General features: G+C 43.5%; 1 protein-coding gene across 4 annotated transcripts in view; it reads right to left on the bottom strand.

The window, feature by feature from the left end:
• snx9b (sorting nexin 9b) overlaps nt 1-17,926 on the bottom strand; it is a 36,693-nt gene extending 18,767 nt beyond the window's left edge. For 3 of the 4 annotated variants that reach the window (XM_063223395.1, XM_063223396.1, XM_063223397.1), the window contains exons 1-4: nt 17,579-17,925; nt 11,585-11,671; nt 9,635-9,709; nt 3,568-3,684 (exon numbers count right to left, since the gene is read on the bottom strand). In XM_063223395.1, coding sequence (XP_063079465.1) covers nt 3,568-3,684; nt 9,635-9,709; nt 11,585-11,671; nt 17,579-17,590 — 291 coding nt within the window. In that variant the 5' untranslated portion in view covers nt 17,591-17,925. Of the gene's footprint in view, nt 1-3,567; nt 3,685-9,634; nt 9,710-11,584; nt 11,672-17,578 lie in introns of all 4 variants that reach the window. The other variant, XM_063223394.1, reaches the window with a different exon arrangement.
• Between the last annotated feature and the right edge of the window lie 857 nt (nt 17,927-18,783).

Here is an 18,783-nt window from a genome sequence, read left to right as displayed (position 1 = left end):
AACAGGAGTTGTGACGTCATAAACTTGCTCTGTGACATCAATAATGTGCCTTGCGGCATTATCAGCGTGTGCCGTGACATCACCATCACGTGTTGTAACATCATCCACACATTATGACATCATCCACACACACTGTGTCAGCACAGGCCATGACATCAACCTGAATTGTGATGTTATAAACATTAGGGGTGTAAAATCACAGCCTCCATGACGATACATATCGATTTCTTAAGACAGCGATTTGATCATTTTCAATACTTAAGAATGCCCCACAGTTATACGATTTGATTTTGTACCAATTACTTGAGCTGGGGCATTGGGCAGACGCCAGTGATTCAATTATTTTCCATACTTATGAATGTCCCATGATACGATACGATCATTGGCCATAAGATCGATGCATCGAAACATATCGATTAGCATTTACACCCCTAATAAGCATGCTCTGTAACATCACCAAAAGGTGCGTACCAAGACGACAAGAGAAGCTTCCTTGTAGGGGAAACCAAGCTACAGGAAAATGTTACTGTGACAACACGGCTCCTGGTAAACAAAAACACACATCACCAGCTCTTACAAAACAATACGCTTACTATAAAACACCAACCTTGCTTCAAAGCACCAACGATGCTTCAAAACGTGAGCAATGCTTCAAGACACCAAGCTTGTTTCAGAGACCAGCAATGTCTCAAAACACTGACCTGTTTCAAAGCACCAAGGTTGCTTCAAAAGATTTACTCTCAATAAAAACAAAACACTGCTCCTGTGATACACCATCCAAGAAGTCCTACTCCCACACTGCTCTGCACTTGCTGTTGTACTATATACACCAGTGCTTTTCAACATTTTTTGAACAAACAACCTCTTCAGCTCATCATAAACCTCCCAATACCCCCTTGACCTCATCATAAAGCTAGATTTATGCTCCGGACGCACAGCCTCTGCGTCCGTCCGTATTCTGGTGCGAGTCCACGCCCCCCTCGCAGAGGCTCTGCGCCCGTCATTGAGTGCCTCGAAAAATTCGAACTATCCATCGGACGGACGTAGAGGACGTAGACAAAAAGACACTATGATTGGTAGTGGTGTGGATCGGCACTGCCGTCACGATCCGATTCGATCACGATTCGGGAGGAGTAGATCCGATCCGATTCGATTCTATTAGATCCAATCCGATTCGATTCAATTCTACAATGCATTGCAATGCATTACATTTCTACTGAACGCAAAGCAATGTTCAGCCTTGATGAGGAAATACAAGTAGTCAGATACTGAGCAACAATTTATTGGCTGTTTTCTGTATCAGTCTTGCAATGTTTTGAAGTGTTTTTATTTAATTTAACATTCATTTGCTCCCGAAATATCCATGGAAGTAATTGAAACTTTAAAAAATTGCCGGATTGATTCTGGAACTTGCCGGATCTGGATCTGGATCGTCCATGCCCCGGATCGATTCGGATCGCCGAATCGATCATTGTTGACACCACTAATGATTGGTCGTCTCGGTACTTCCTTGTTCTTGTGGCAGCGCAATGCCAGTAGTTTGCGAGAGCAGAGTTGTATTCTGTTAATATATTAATGCCTTGTGTGTAAATGTGTGTATATGCACGAAGCTACAAGCTAAGTAACAAACAATGCATCAGTTGAACACTCGTGGCACAATGCCTGCGGTTTTACTACCGTAGCTTCCTCCACCGAAAGTAAACACACATCGGCAGAATCAACTGTCTTTACATGCTTGCAATTTGTGTGAAAATACCTAGCTAACCGGGCTAGAAAGCCACATTGCTTAATAATTACCGCAGTGCTTTCAATGTAGTGAAAGTAATCGCACAATTTCAAATGTGGCTCGCGTCGAGACCTCGGACCTCACAGATCTCGCAGATGCATGAATACAAAGTTGTTTCGTGGCCACTTCCACGCGACTTTTGACGAGCGCAGTTGCAGATGTCTAATCTGACCTTAAGCCTGCCCCTTTTTTCATCCAAATTTTAATTCAAATTCATCCGAGGGCTGTAAAAGTCCTCTGCGGGCCGTACCATGAACACAAACCACTGCACTTTAGGCCTATAATGAAGGCAGCCACCTTTAAAACAGACCCCATCTTCTCTAGGTCCCCTGAATGTTTGTTCTCTAGGTCCCCTGAATATGTACGTATGTATTCAAATGTATTGAAATGTATTTTCAAAGATTCCTACTTTATATAATTCATGTGAAGCTGCATAACATTAAAACAATATCGAGGGCCGAATAAAACGGCCTCGTAGACATAGGTTCCCCACCCCTGCTCTAACACATGCACACACAGAACCCCCGAGGGCTCCCTTGCGGCCGTTGAGAAATGCACCAAAGCTACACCAACTAGTGGTCTCCACAGCGACCCAGAGGGGAACTCAATTGGAATATTCAGTTGAGTCATCAGGGTGACTCTAGAGGAAAACTCACACAGTTGGCCTGAACACACACTGACTCAAGCAGTGTGTGTGTGTGTGTGTGTGTGTGTGTGTGTGTGTGTGTGTGTGTGTGTGTGTGTGTGTTAGTGTCCGTGGAGGAGGATAACTCACAAACGTCCACAAACACTCTGTCAGACTGAAGCAGGACCTTGTGCTTGTGTGTGTGTGTGTGTGCGTGCGTGCTCCTCTTTATTTTCTGCAGATGAAGCACTATACACTTCCTGACTGACCTAAGCAACTGTAACCACTTAAAGACACACACACACACACACACACACACACACACACACACACACACACACACACACACACACACACACACACACACACACACACACACACACACACACACACACACACACACACACACACACACACACACACACACACACACACACACACACAGATTTGGAGAGGGGGGAACACTAGAAACAAATCACACAAGATAAACAGATAGAGCAGAGGGAAGGGCGGAGAGAGGCAGGGGGCAGATATATGAGGGAGAGAGAGAGAGAGAGAGAGAGAGAGAGAGAGAGAGAGAGAGAGAGAGAGAGAGAGAGAAGACAGATAAAACGCATATGAAACTTAATGAAAGGAAGTGGGGAAACTTCAGACAAGCCTTCAGACCGACACATACACGTATTTCTACACTTGCGCTCTCTCGCTCTCTCTACGTTTACCAAAAATATATTTGTTCACACCATGAGCAAATCCACATCCATTCAAGTCTCAGATTTTCTCTCTAACCAACGTTTTTTCTTATGTCCACTTTTGCCAGAGTTTTTGGGAAGATTAGTTTTTAGAAAAACTGCCGTTTGAGTGTAAATGAAAGACACAAACAAAGGGAAAGGTCTTTGTTTATCAAAATACCCCCCCCCCCTCTCTCTCTCTCGCTCGCTCTCTCTCTCTCACACACACACACACACACACACACACACACACACACACACACACACACACACACACACACACACACACACACACACACACACACACACACACACACACACGAGTTACAATCAATGTGCGTATGTGTTTTGTCATCTGGCAATGTACGCATACGTGCGTGTGTGTGTGTGTGCATGTGTGTGTGCATGTGTGTGTGTGTGTGTGTCACCTGGCTGTTAGTTCCGGCTGCTGGGGTGGAGTCGAAGAAGGAGAGGTCTAATGGAGTAGCAGCACTCCCCCCTCCTCCTCCTCCTGATACTACACCTCCTCCTCCTCCTCCTCCAACCTATTGGATAAAATGGAATAAAACAGAATATAAGGAAAGGCGAGTGAATTCATTTGTATAGCACATTTCATACATAAATGCAATTCAATGTGCTTTACAGAAAAGTAAGATTAAACAAAAATAATTTTAAATTAAATTAAATTAAATTAAACAAAATGTAATGTAATAGCACAAGGCATGACAGATGAAAATAGAATAAAAAGGAGTAAAGATAAAAGAGGGAAATAAGGAGAAAAGACAAATAAAAAAATATCAAATACAGCAAGTTTTTCCTTTTAGACCTTGGATGCCTAGTTGGTGTACAGCTGACACATCTCCAGTATGTAGCTGGGCCCAACCCATTTAAAGATTTGAACACAAGTAGTCGATTCTGTCGCTTACTGCGAGCCAATGCAGGAACCTTAAAATACATTATTTTCGTTCTTCTAACAACCCTTGCAGAAGTTTTTTGGATATAATAGAGAGGGTAGTAGTAGAACACATTTGCATAGAGTAGTAAAATAAAGTAGTGTAGTTTAGAGTAGACAGGAGTAGAGTAGAGTAGAGTAGAGTAGAGTAGAGTAGAGTAGAGTAGAGTAGAGTAGAGTAGATTAGTAGAGTAGTAGGAAAGTAGATTAGAGTGGTGTAGACCAGTGTTTCTCAACCAGGATGCCAGGGCACCCTGGGGTGCAGCAGGTCCCCTTCAGGGGTGCCGCGGAAAAATGGCTGATAAATACATTATGTAATATAATACATATTTGTCTACATAAATAAATAAATGCTTAGTCAGTGGAATCTTTCATCTGCCATTCACGCACAATAAAATAAATTTAGTTTGGCCCACTAAGCTGCAACTTTGAACGAAGGGTGTGTAACGTCTCCAAATGTGTTACTTTTCTAAGATTGTGTGGTATCGGATGTGATGCCATGTTACGGCTTGTTGTTTTGGGGTGCCTTGAAATACTTCAGGGATTGAAAGGGTGCCTCGACTAAAAAAAGGTTGAATACCACTGGTGTAGACTGAAGTAGAATAGAGCAGTGTACAGTGAGTAGAATATAAAAACTAGACTGCCTGTGCAGTCGCCTTCGACTGCTTAAGGTATATCCCCGAAACGCGACGCTTCCAGTCCCCAATCATTCCTACCACTCCCGTCCACCTTTTCATGAACGTTTATGATAAATACAAAATATAAAATAAATATATTTAATATCTACACATAGATCAATGACGTGCAGAGGCTTAAAACCAAATGACTATTGTGAAAATGAAGGAAAAAATGGGGCAAATGGTAACACTGTTTTAATGGTTCACCATTACAGTGGATATACCACATTAGGTACAGTGTAATAACCAGTGTAACAATATTTAATACCACGTCATACCAGTGTGGTATATTCACTGAAATGGTGAACCATTAAATTAAGGAGTTACCGGGCAAATCAATCCACCCAGTCAGAAGTTATGGGCCAAATAAAAATTCCACCATTTTGAAAGTGTTGACCTCCAAACTCGAATCAGTTCATGAACCTACCCTGCAGCATTCACACACCAAATCTGGGACAAATCCATCCACCCGGTCAGAAGTAATGGGCCAAACAAAAATTCGGCCATCTTGAATTCGGCCATCTTGAAATTGTTGACCTCCAAACTCGAATCAGTTCATGAACCTACCCTAGAACATTCACACACCAAATCTGGGACAAATCCATCCACCCGGTCAGAAGTTATGGACCAAACAAAAATTCGGCCATCTTGAATTCGGCCATCTTGAAAGTGTTAACCTCCAAACTGTAATCAGTTCATGAACCCACCCTAGAGCATTCACACACCAAATCTGGGACAAATCCATCCACCCGGTCAGAAGTAATGGGCCAAACAAAAATTCGGCCATCTTGAATTCGACCATCTTGAAATTGTTGACCTCCAAACTCGAATCAGTTCATGAACCTGCCCTAGAGCATTCACACACCAAATCTGGGACAAATCCAAACATCCGTTCAAAAGTTATCGCGTTAACACGAAAGACCTTACGCGGCGGCGGACGCGGCGGCGGCGGCGGTGCACGCAAAACCATTACATCCCCGACGCTCCGCGTTTCGGGGATATAAATACATTGAATATCTATTTATAATACACTTGTCTTTGCAACAGGTACTGTAAAAACACCCCCGCCCCCCTCTGTGATGGCTAAGAAACCTACAATAAGACAGAATAGAATATATTTCTCATTATAACAGGCTAAAGGAAAATAAATTCAAATTAAGTGAAAGTTATTCCATGATCAGTGAATAGGTATGAATAAATAACTTAAGGTTAAAAATACATTGTGCCTAAGGACAGCACAACTTGCAGAAGGAGAGACGGAGGGAGAGGAAGGATACTATTACTTGGCAGACGTGTGTGTGTGTGTGTGTGTGTGTGTGTGTGTGTGTGTGTGTGTGTGTGTGTGTGTGTGTGTGTGTGTGTGTGTGTGTGTGTGTGTGTGTGTGTGTGTGTGTGTGTGTGTGTGTAATGAGCTATGAGTGTTTATATAGAGACTAAACTGTTTAGCAGCTCTGTGTATATGAGCTCATGCACAAAATGCGAACACACACACACACACACACACACACACACACACACAATATTTGAAGCCTACCCATTTGAAGATCGACATGCAGTACACACTCTCTAATGGTGTGTGTGTGTGTGTGTGTTCGTCTGGATGCCATGAATGCTTTAAAGTGTCTTCCACACAGACAGGTACGAGCTTACACACACACACACACACACACACACACACACACACGCACACGCACACGCACACGCACACACGCGCACACACACATACACACAAACACACACACGCACACGCAGACAGCGGGTGCCACTATACACTAGCGGTGGTCCTCTCCAAGGCTTCCTGTTTATCAACTTATGTCTATGCCCTGGGTGACAGTGTGTGTGTGTGTGTGTGTGTGTGTGTGTGTGTGTGTGTGTGTGTGTGTGTGTGTGTGTGTGTGTGTGTGTGTGTGTGTGTGTGTGTGTGTGTGTGTGTGTGCGTGTGTAGGGCTGCTGCTAGAAATAAGCAGAGTACGCAGAGTGCTTAGGGTACCAACCAGTGTTTCAGGTACCAATCACTTTGCCCCCAAAATTGAGGCCTCTTACATTCAGATTGACTAAAAATTTTCATGACAAAAGTATTAAATTACATTACAAAACATACATGTATCAGTATAAAAGGCCCAAAGAATCTGTCTATCTAAATGTTAGTTGTGCTATGCACTTCTTATAGCCTATTATTATTATTATTATTATCATTATTACCTCCGCCAGGAGGTTATGTGATCGCCCGATTTCTGTGTTACCATGTCAGTCCGTCTGTCGCTCTGTTCGTTCGCTGCAATTTCGTGGCCTGCCACAAGGTGGCCGAGGTGAATTGAGCAATGACAGGGCGCGCCTGCGAGGTGGATTGATGGACAGTGACCACACAGCCAGAAAGTAGGTATTACGCGCGGATTTGCTGTGCCTACATGGCTGCGTAGCCAATAGCACACCAAATTATATATATTAGCCGATATGCCGACAATAGGCACACATATCGTCGCAGAGTTTATTGTTCTTGCCCTGTCAACCAAATCAGCGTTCGAGGAGTTAATTGCTCTCCGAGGGTTTCCCTGAAGTTCACAAAAGGTTGGATATATTAATAACGGCAAACAGTGTTTAACAGTGAACAGACAGTGCCAAGGAGGGAAAGGTAGGCCTACCCAGTTCACTACATGAAAGGTTAAATAAAGTTGTGTTGCGACAGTCACCACAAAAGCCAGACAGAATGCACAGCGGGCGGATTTGCTGTGCCTGCACGGCTGAAGCCATAGGTGCGTATAGTCAATAAATAGCAACAAAAAATAATGTTAATATGTAGGCTAATGTCATGCATATCGTCACAAATTTCGCGGAGTTAATTTTCCGTGTGTTTTCCATGTCAACCAAATCAGCTTTCTCTCGCCTGTTGAAGTTTGTAGCCCACGGAGGGAGGAAAAAAAAATAACGGTGAACAGTGTTAGGCTATCAATGATGAACAGACAGCGCCAAGGAGGGAACGGTATCCAGTTCACTACATTTAAGGTTAATCAAAGGTTGTGTTTGACAGTGATACCAAATCGTTCTCAAAGGCCAAGGTACCCGCGTAGTCATATCATTGACATAAGCCTTAGCTAATAAAAGAGACACATAATTTGGATGTAATTATGCGTCTCTTTTATTAGCTAAGGCTTATGTCACCTCACCTGGTTAGCTTTGATATTAGAGCGCCTGTCATTGTGGCAAATGTGATTGGTCATGCCATAGGCATAGGCTACAGGCCCTACTGTATTTTGGAAATTATTGTATCTCCCATCGCTATACTGTAGCCTTGGTGTCATTGTTCATTCACTTCTCTGAACACTGTAGGCCTAGCCTATGAATAGCCTAGGCATGCATGGATTACATCACGACATGTCACAAATATTACAACCAAATTCAGCTTCCTTGGCGGAGGCAGGGCCGTTCCAAGGGGGGTGCGAGGCCCTGGGCGAACTTAAGATGCGAGGCCCTTTTCAGGATAGCGTAGCCAGGGCGCATTGTAATAATAATAATAATAATAATAATAATAGATGCAGATTATAGACGCAGCATTACTAATATTATAAGGTCTGTTTTTAATTACTGTAGGCTGTGTAGCCTATCCACTCATTTTATGACTGTAAAACAATAGTTGCGCAGCGTTGCAGTGCGGTATCCTTGTGAAAAGGGGCAGAGAATGCATGCACATCATTGGACTAAACAGACGAGAAATGAAAGGATAAAGGTCTGGCACGTCGTCGCACTATTAAACCTGTCAAGATGAAACGGCATGGACATCGATGATAACATGAAAATGCAACGGTGAGTCCACGTGGAGCAGTGACGATATTCAAAAGATGTGTCGGGAAACGTATCACGAGGGCGTGCAGAGCTGTTCTCTGGAGAAATTATGATGTGATGGGGGTGCAGGTCTACATTGCGCAACCTACAATGTTGGAGTTAAAAAATGTCTGATCAGTTAAAACACTGAAAACAAATTGGTCCGCTCCATTAAATTGAGTCCGGTAAATTCCACTGTGGTCTCATAACTACACCTTTTTCATTCGGGGGTAAGGCACTATAGCATATTGAGGCAATGCAGCCAGCCATCGGTTTGAGGTTTGAAGTGGGCTATATTTTCTCCGAGGCGCACACTTCTTGCGCATCAACTGATTCCCCAATTGAATCGCACGCCGCTCTCGCGCATAGAAAAGATATCGCAGAAATGTGCAGCCAGCCATCGGTTTGAGGTGGGCTATATTTTCTCCGAGGCGCACACTTCTTGCGCATCAACTGATTCCCCAATTGAATCGCACGCCGCTCTCGTGCATAGAAAAGATATCGCAGAAATGTCTGTTGAGTGACAACATCAACATCCTCATGCTGAAGAATGAAGTGGGCGTTTAATTTGCCTTATAACCAAAATAGATGATTTCTCTCGGTCAGTCGTCCTACTGTCGAATGCTGCCACGGACTTCTGCTTTGTGTTCAGCATTTACGCGAGAAAGCATCTCCTGTTGCAAAAAAAAGTTACAGGTGTCGGAGGAGCGTGGAGGAGCGTGAGTGGTGCATTGCGATGAATGAAATGCAGGTTTATTTTACAAACATGAATCTCATTGTCTACAAAGGACCGCATTAAATAATGAAATAATCAAAACTGCAATCGCATTGTCCAAGGCGCGAGGCCCGTCACAGCGCGAGGCCAAGGGCGAGCGCCCAGCTCGCCAGCCCCTAGGGACAGCCCTGGGTGGAGGTTTGCACTCTCTGAGTGCATTTCTAGTTACTATTGTTATTTAATTATGAGGGGGGCCTCCTGACCAATTATGCTTAAGGCCTCCAAAACCTTAGCAGCGGCCCTGTGTGTGTGTGTGTGTGTGTTCCTCTCACCTCAATGTAGTCCTCTGGCACCAGGCCTATCTCTCCTCTTGAATTTTGAGCTTCAATCCATCCTCCTCCAATGCCCTGCAACACACACACACACACACACACACACACACACACACACACACACACACACACACACACACACACACACACACACACACACACACACACACACACACACACACACACACACACACACACACACACACACACACACACTTTTCAGATATGCATTTCCTATTGGAATGAATTTCACACAAACATTTTTTTTTATTTCAATTAAGTCACATCTTTTGCAACGGCACACATCTCTGGCTGGATGTGTCATTGAAGTTTGCTATGAATGCTTCATGAAAATGGTTCATTATAAATGTTAATTGAGTTTTATAGTTGTAGAATGCCCATACGTGCTGTGTTTATTAATGCTCATTATTGTTCATAGGAATGGAGAATTTCTGCTCATTTTAGTGTTCATAGGAATGTCTGTTGATGCTGGTTCTCTGTGTAACTGCTAATTGATGTTGATCAGAATGATCACAGATGGCGTCTGCTAGTTCTTGTCTGTGTGTGTGTGTGTGTGTGTGTGTGTGTGTGTGTGTGTGTGTGTGTGTGTGTGTGTGTGTGTGTGTGTTGTTTATTTGAATGTTAGTCCATTAGTCATGTCCTTCACATAGCCTCTCCTGTAGCCTTGACAACAAACCATTCATTCATGCTGCCCCAAAAGCAGCACTTGAGAGAGAGAGAGAGAGAGAGAGAGAGAGAGAGAGAGAGAGAGAGAGAGAGAGAGAGAGAGAGAGAGAGAGAGAGAGTGTATATTGGTTTATCGTAGTGAAAGGAGTGGAGGCAGAGAGGGTTATTGTTTGTAGGCATTGTGCGTGTGTGTTTGCGCGTGTATGTTTGTGAGTGTGTGTGTGTGTGTGTGTGTTTGTGCGTGGGTGGGGTAGAACGCTGATTGAGAGTTGATGATGACACAAGGATGTTTGTGTTTGCTCAGAGATACTTAAAAGCCTGTATGCATTGTGTGTGTGTGTGTGTGTGTGTGTGTGTGTGTGTGTGTGTGTGTGTGTGTGTGTGTGTGTGTGTGTGTGTGTGTGTGTGTGTGTGTGTGTGTGTGTGTTTAGGGAAAGCCTGTGCTCGGCTTGCAGCTGTTGTGACGACCCAAAGTAAACACACACACACACACACACACACACACACACACACACACACACACACACACACACACACACACACACACACACACACACACACACACACAAAACTTTATTTCTATCCGCAAATTCATAATACATAAATGTTACAGATACAACAGTGCTCACTCACAATCCACCAATGCGGGTCTCAAAGTAATAGTCGTTTTAAGGATACAAGAAACACCTTCTTCTCCAAATAGGGCAGCTACCAATGATGGAGGATATTGAACAATATTTGGCAATTTGCTGTGCCTTTGCTTTCGTAAAGCCAACTCACACATTGCAACCTTCACCTCAGCACGGTAGCGTGCACATGTACGGGGGCACGCACACACACACACACACACACACACACACACACACACACACACACACACACACACACACACACACACACACACACACACACACACACACACACACAGTTAGAACCTGCACCGTACCAAAGCAGTGTGCTCGCACACACAGAAACACAACCAACACACAGAAACATTCACACACGCACGCATAATGTTGTTGACATCATTACTACTCAGAACAGAAATAAATGTTCTTGATGACAATCAAGAATTCATTGTTGTGTAGCTTTGCACCCATTTACTTGGTGATGCGGCCACTGTATGTGTGTGTGTGTGTGTGTGTGTTCATCTGATTGGTGGTAGCTGCAGTGTGCGTTTACCTGATCAATGTGTGTGTGTGTGTGTGTGTGTGTGTGTGTGTGTGTGTGTGTGTGTGTGTGTGTGTGTGTGTGTGTCTTTACCTGGTTGGTGACGGTGACTGTCTCTCCTTCCCTCACTGATAGTTCGTTATTGCCCGGCTCAGCAGTGAAATCATACAAGACCTTACCCTACACACACACAGGAGAGAAATATTATATACATCCATTTTGCCATTTGCAGCAGTTTGAGTTGCACGGTCAGCTGATGAGTCAGAGAGATACGGACACACACACACACACACACACACACACACACACACACACACACACACACACACACACACACACACACACACACACACACACACACACACACACACACACACACACACACGATGAGTCAAATATATGGAGTCACACAGTGTGCTAACTACTAGTGACATGTCAGACTTTGAGAGAGAAAATACTTTCCATTACTTTCTCCTGGATTGTCTTAACTGAATGGGACTAAAACAGAACGATTCAAAAATTCTGAATCCAATGTCCATAAATGTTAGTAATTGGTGGTTGATATGCTGCAATGAATATGCTTCTTACAGTAGATAGTCCACTAAAAAACATACACAAAAAACAAATCCATTCAGTAGTGGCACTGGCTGTGCCCTTTCCGAGGCTAGGATTTTCCTTTGATAGCATAAAAAAACGGTTTAGCATGACATGATGTTGGCACAGTTAGGAGAAGGTATCAGTCAGTGACTGTCTGAGGTTCCAATATGCGACCTTGCGTCCTCCACTTGTGGCCTCGTACCAGGAAATAATATGTCATGATGACATCACTGACAATAGCATTATATTTCAATATCTTGCAAAGGCTCAGTTGTCTTTTTCTCATTTGCAATTGGGATGGTGAATGAAAAACAGTCCCCCAAAAGTTGTTGTGGCTAGACTGACAGCTGGGAAACTTTATTGTTTTCTTCACGGAGGAGGGGCCAGGACGGGGCGAGGCCACAAGTACAAGTGGAGGAAGCAAGGTCGCATATTGGAACGCACCCATGGACTCCATTCTAAGGCTGAATCCCATTTCACCCCTTAGCACCACCCCTTTCCCCTTCGTTTTGATCGTTCGCGTGTAGGGGTATGGGCGTCCCAATTCACATTAAGACAGAGGGGTGGGGTAAGAGGCAGACTTCAAACAGAGGAGTACGAGAAATGTCCCTGAATGCATTGCAAAAGCCCTTAAAAATGGCGCCATCCACAAAATCACACAAATACAAGGGTTTTTGCTGTAATTTACAGTTTTACCATTGTAGCAATTGTACCAATGTTTAACATTGTCCCAATGTGTAATGGTAATTTTCTCCACGAAACGCACATGAAAAAATATGCTATTAACGTCAACCTAATGCATGGAATTCATGAAGGAATTGCAAGGTTTGTACAACACTGTTGTCCTTTTGCGTGGGGTACTAGGGGTAGAAATTAGAAATATGATTCGGCCTAAATATCCACTCCACAGACCACTATGTAAAGCAGTGATTCCCAACCAGGGACATGGGCACCACGAGGGGTACACAAGCAGACAGCAGTGGGTATGTGGGGGAACAAAAAAACAATAAAATTATATGGAGGATAGTCACACTGGGATAGCATGATAGAGGGGTACGTATGGTATGACCAAACGGCTTGGGGGGTACACAAGAGAATAAAAAAAGTTGGGAGACAGTAATGTCGGGAACAGATCCATGTTGTGCACGCTCTATGCAGCCTTTGTAGACTCCTGCACTAGTAGTGAGCAAGGCAACGTTGCGGGCGCACTCTCAAAGTCTGAGCATGCCCAGTCTGGTCTGAGCAGTGGAGGTAGATCAGGCTCAACCTCTGACTTAACTAAGACTATCTAGCTCATCACATGGCCATCACCTGACCTCTGCAACGGGAGCACACCTGGGGGCAGGGCAAAACCAATCCATAGGGGTCAAAGGTCAACCCAAACAAACAAAGGGGCGTGGCCATTGACCAGAAGACTCTCCTCTTTTGTGACTATCTACTACACTATAGCTTGAGCTGCCCTAGTCCAAGGCCAGATTCCTGACATGATGTGTATGTGTGTGCGCTCTACTATACTTGGGTCATTTCACGTGAAATCAGACACTTTGGGACCCGACCGACCCAGATTTCAATCATACTTGGTGTGCCTTTTTAGTAGCAAGGTAGCACCCCAGAACTGCATTGGTTTGAATCTGACACTAATATTAAGGGAGAAACAGACTAGGAAAGGTTCACATGTGAGGGTAGGACACTATACATTCAGCCTTGAATATATCAGTCAGTGTTAGTCACAAAAAGATGCCTGTGGTGTTGTTCGAAAGCTCTTTTCTGGCTATAGGCCTACATATTACACAATCAGCTTGGAATACAACAACTCTGAGAATATGAATTATGATAAATTGAAAAATTAAAAATTGAATATCTAAAAAAGCTATATTTTAAAATGGCCAGTTCCTTGTCCAAACGTAGCCGGCAATGTCATTAGCAACACCTCAAATGCTGGTGTTTGGTTCGTTATTCATTTCAGAGAGAATTTGACTCACAAATATGGCATCATACAGACCACTTACTAATAATATGGTAATACCATAGTAGCATCACATGACAAAACAAAAACAAAACAAAAATGGTCTGTGTCCATGGTCCCAGGTTTCAGAAACTAAGGCAGATGTCCATTTATACACACCAAATGATGATATGTGAATGTTTGAACATTCCTTCTCTGTGTACCTGTGCCATCCTCCCTTTACCGTACTTTAAAGAGATAATCAATGGCTACACTCTCATTTTGTACTCTACCAGTGCATTTGAAGCAGCAGCTATGTCTTTTGTAGATAATGTATAAGTACGTCCCGTTGCAGTTACAGGTTCCACTACCAGAAGCACATCCTGATGATCCATGACAAGTCTATCTGGTCTGAAGGGAAAAGTGAACATCCATTGCCAGTTTGCCACAACAGAGATGTACCACCATGAAGCTGAGAACCTGTTGAAAAGGTTTGAATCTGCAAGAACTATTCCAGGTACTCAAAAACTACACAGCTTCTGCCCATTGTCAATGGACACAGTGGAAGTTAGGCCATTTTCAGCATTCAGAGAAGGCAGAGTTGAAAGAGTGAGCTCAGTAAAGGAATGTGTTACATTTTCAAGCATCAAAGGGTATATTGTAGCTGTATATGATGGCAACTGGTGGCTAGCATGTGTTGAGGAATGTATGCCGAGCACTGGAGAGGTGAAACTGAACTTCCTGCATCCTCATGGACCATCTCCATCCTTCACTTTTCCCTTCAGACCAGATAGACTTGTCATGGATCATCAGGATGTGCTTCTGGTAGTGGAACCTGTAACTGCAACGGGACGTACTTATACATTATCTACAAAAGACACAGCTGCTGCTTCTTCAAATGCACTGGTAGAGTACAAAATGAGAGTGTAGCCATTGATTATCTCTTTAAAGTACGGTAAAGGGAGGATGGCACAGGTACACAGAGAAGGAATGTTCAAACATTCACATATCATTTGGTGTGTATAAATGGACATCTGCTTTAGTTTCTGAAACCTGGGACCATGGACACTGACCATTTTTGTTTTGTTTTTGTTTTGTCATGTGATGCTACTATGGTATTACCATATTATTAGTAAGTGGTCTGTATGGTGCCATATTTGTGAGTCAAATTCTCTCTGAAATGAATAACGAACCAAACACCAGCATTTGAGGTGTTGCTCATGACATTGCCGGCTACGTTTGGAGAAGGAACTGGCCAATAGCTTTTTTAGATATTCAATTTTAAATTTTTCAATTTATCATAATTCATATTCTGAGAGTTGTTGTATTCCAAGTTGATTGTGTAATATGTAGAGCCAGAAAAGAGCTTTCAAACAACACCACAGGCATCTTTTTGTGACTAACACTGACTGATATATTCAAGGCTGAATGTATAGTGTCCTACCCTCACATGTGAACCTTTCCTAGTCTGTTTCTCCCTTAATATTAGTGTCAGATTCAAACCAATGCAGTTCTGGGGTGCTACCTTGCTACTAAAAAGGCACACCAAGTATGATTGAAATCCGGGTCGGTCGGGTCCCAAAGTGTCTGATTTCACGTGAAATGACCCACTTTACTTTAAAAAAACTGCACTTGTTGTTCTGTATATTGTTAGTGATGCCGTGATGTAGCCTATGATCACGTCCCCGATTGTAAGTCGCATTGGTTATAAAGCGTCTGCCAAATGCAATGTAATGTAATAATGTAATGTAATATTGTAATGTGGGAAGGGGAGGGTCTGGCTAATTCATGATATGCGAGCGGAATTAAAAAAACACCACGGTGTGGTAGTGTAAAAGACGTGTGATAAAGACTGTGTGTGTGTGTATGTGTGTGTGTGTGTGTGTGTGTGATGGGGAAAGGGCAACACAGAGGAGGGGCCACAGACACCTCAGAGTGGAAGAAGCAAGCACTCGCGCACGCGCGCACACACACATGTGCACGCATGCACAAGGGAAATGAAGAGAAACACCCACAAAGAGCCCCTTATACACCCACATTTTGCTCTCTCTCTCTCTCTCACACCCACGTTCGCGCACTCGCACGCATGTGCGCGCATATGCGCACGCACACACACACACACACACACACACACACACACACACACACACACACACAGAATTCTGGCAGCTTCACAGCAGTATGTGACTCTTTCCAGAGGCGAGAAAAAGCTCCCCTTTCATGTGTGTGTGTATGTGTGAGCACACGTGTGTGTGTGTGTGTGTGTGTGTGTGTGTGTGTGTGTGTGCGTGTGTGTGTGTGTGTGTGTGTGTGTGTGTGTGTGTGTGTGTGTGTGTGTGTGTGTGTGTGTGTGTGTGTGCGCACACGTGTGTGTATGTGTGTGTCACTACTTGAGAACAACCAAGTTTTGATCTTCTAATCTGGTGCAGTGCAGTGAGAAGCATCTAGTCTAATTCACACACACACACACACACATGCACACACACACACACACACACACACACACACACACACACACACACACAGGATGGCATCTGTTAGGCCTGCATTACATGATGGTGTAATTTGTGCTGCAATGTTATTGAGTCAAACAGTACAATGTTATTGCGGCTATGCCATCAACAACAACAAGTTGATTGTTGACTCTCTTGTTGTCATGTGTAAATGTCAACACTGAGCTGGCTGCCTGCCAGGGTTTCCTTCCCTAAATGTCTGTAGCTCTAGGCCCCTATTATGAGCTTATGGTTCTCCCTGTGGTTATATGATTTTTGTTTATATCTCTACATCAGCGTATTATGTATAAGTAACATTTCAATATACCAGCCACCACCAAAGTGGCACACTAGTAGGCTAGGCCTATGTGGTGCTGAACTCCCCAGGTGGCGTATCCGGCGTCTGCGCGCACGGCAAAGTTCACTTCTCGCAGTCTGCCAGTCTTCCCTCCCTCCCTCACCCTTCTCGAGCACACCCCGAGGGCGGTCCCGCTTTCCGCTTGGAGTAACTTACATTACCACAAAATACAGCCTTATTAGGCCTACATCTGCTAAAATGACCACCGTGTATGTGAAGCCATAAGTGTAGTTTCACTACACAAATGTATGCGACAACTGCAGACTTCCTGTTTACAACAGCTTCTTGTGCGATATAGTCGGTATTGGGGAAGACTTCATTTCCCATGGAACCTTGCGATGGTGCGTGTGACCCGCACTGGAAGGGTAGGCTAGTAAAATGTCACAAGACTCCTAATGATACAATTTTTCCAAGTTTCAACTGAGACCTTAATTGAGTAACAATATCCAGTCTGTGGTCTACACTACAACCAATAGGGTTGTTCACAGAAGCGTCGACTACTTTTTATGTCTTTAGCTGTGCTGAAGTGGCAGTTTAAACAAACACTTTTCCTCCACCTCTCTACCGAGTCTGACTCACCATCGGACTAAGTGCATTCGGTTTCTGTAAAGTAGGCTATCTACAAGAATTCAAAATGGATAGACATATCGCAAGAAAAAGAGAGGTGGTGATATTTGGCTGTTGTGATTTCTTACCTTCGTTGCCATTGCTGTGGCTGGGATCAATCATTACCAAAACTGAGCGCCTTTTCGGTTAGGAATTTCTCAAGCGAGCATTTCCTACTCTGGAAGCTATGTCACGAAAACAAGGCGATCCTGTTGTCTAGGGCGAGTCTGTGCAGTAGTTTTAATACATCACCGAACACGTCGCACCCTTTGACCCGCTAGAATCAAGTCACCAGAGTAGTTCAATAGGCGGAAAAGTCTGACCAAACTCTCCTCAAAACCAGAAAAGTGATGATCCAGCAGACTACCCAGCTTCGCTCAAACTACACTCTCCTACCGCCGAGGCTCCCGCTCCAACCCGGAAAGGAAATGAACCGTCTACAAAATATGTATGACGGCGAGTTCTTGGGGGAACCGTTAAGACATTGGGTCTATCAGTTTATTTATTTGGGCTCTTGATGATAAGAACTGTTAATATTAATTGAATTACCAATATTGACTTTTTATTTATTTATTTACTTTAACAGTTGTTAGTTGAAAGACTAGTTTTATTCACCCTTCTTGTATTTCTTGAAGATTCCTAGTTTTTAGCCACTGCAGGTGCAGCAAGTGTGCTGGATTTTTTCGGTGTCCTGGCAAACAAACAAACAACTCAAGCAAACAAACACAAATAGAGGTTATGGCAAAATATATAGCCTATTCAAAGCAACCAGTGTTGTAAATATTACCTCATGTTAAACCAGATCCTATTCTCAATGACATGACTGATAATGTCATTTCATGTTAAAACTGGGTTACAATTTAGAGACATGAACAGTGGCCATTTCAAACCTACAGCAATGGCGCCCTCTGCCGATGATTTAGCAGAGCGCATTAAACAAGTCTTATGGCTTTGCATTATTTCCTCATTTTTGGTCAGTCACAAATCTCTTAACATGCAACCTTCTATTTTTTTCAGTTTGCTTGTGTCCTTTTCTGTCTAACGTTCAATGGTGCAGTAGAACAATTTACCAGTAGGCCTAATTTTTTTTTTTTTTGCTAGTCGCTCGTCTAGGCGTGTTTGTCTTGCCATTTGCAGGTTCTTCAAGCCCTAGGCAAGATGACAGGTAAAGTCTATCATAAAGCAGTAGCCTACAGTGGGTTTCAACATACACAGTGTGTTTCTGCAGATCCACACAAGCATACGAGCCAGCAAAACTGGGCAAACAGTAACGTTATCTCGTTCTTGTCCCCCA

Source organism: Engraulis encrasicolus, chromosome 18 (assembly GCF_034702125.1).
Source record: "Engraulis encrasicolus isolate BLACKSEA-1 chromosome 18, IST_EnEncr_1.0, whole genome shotgun sequence".
Taxonomy (NCBI): domain Eukaryota; kingdom Metazoa; phylum Chordata; class Actinopteri; order Clupeiformes; family Engraulidae; genus Engraulis; species Engraulis encrasicolus.
The sequence above is the reverse complement of the archived record's forward strand: the minus strand, read 5'-3'. Positions and strand labels throughout refer to the sequence as shown.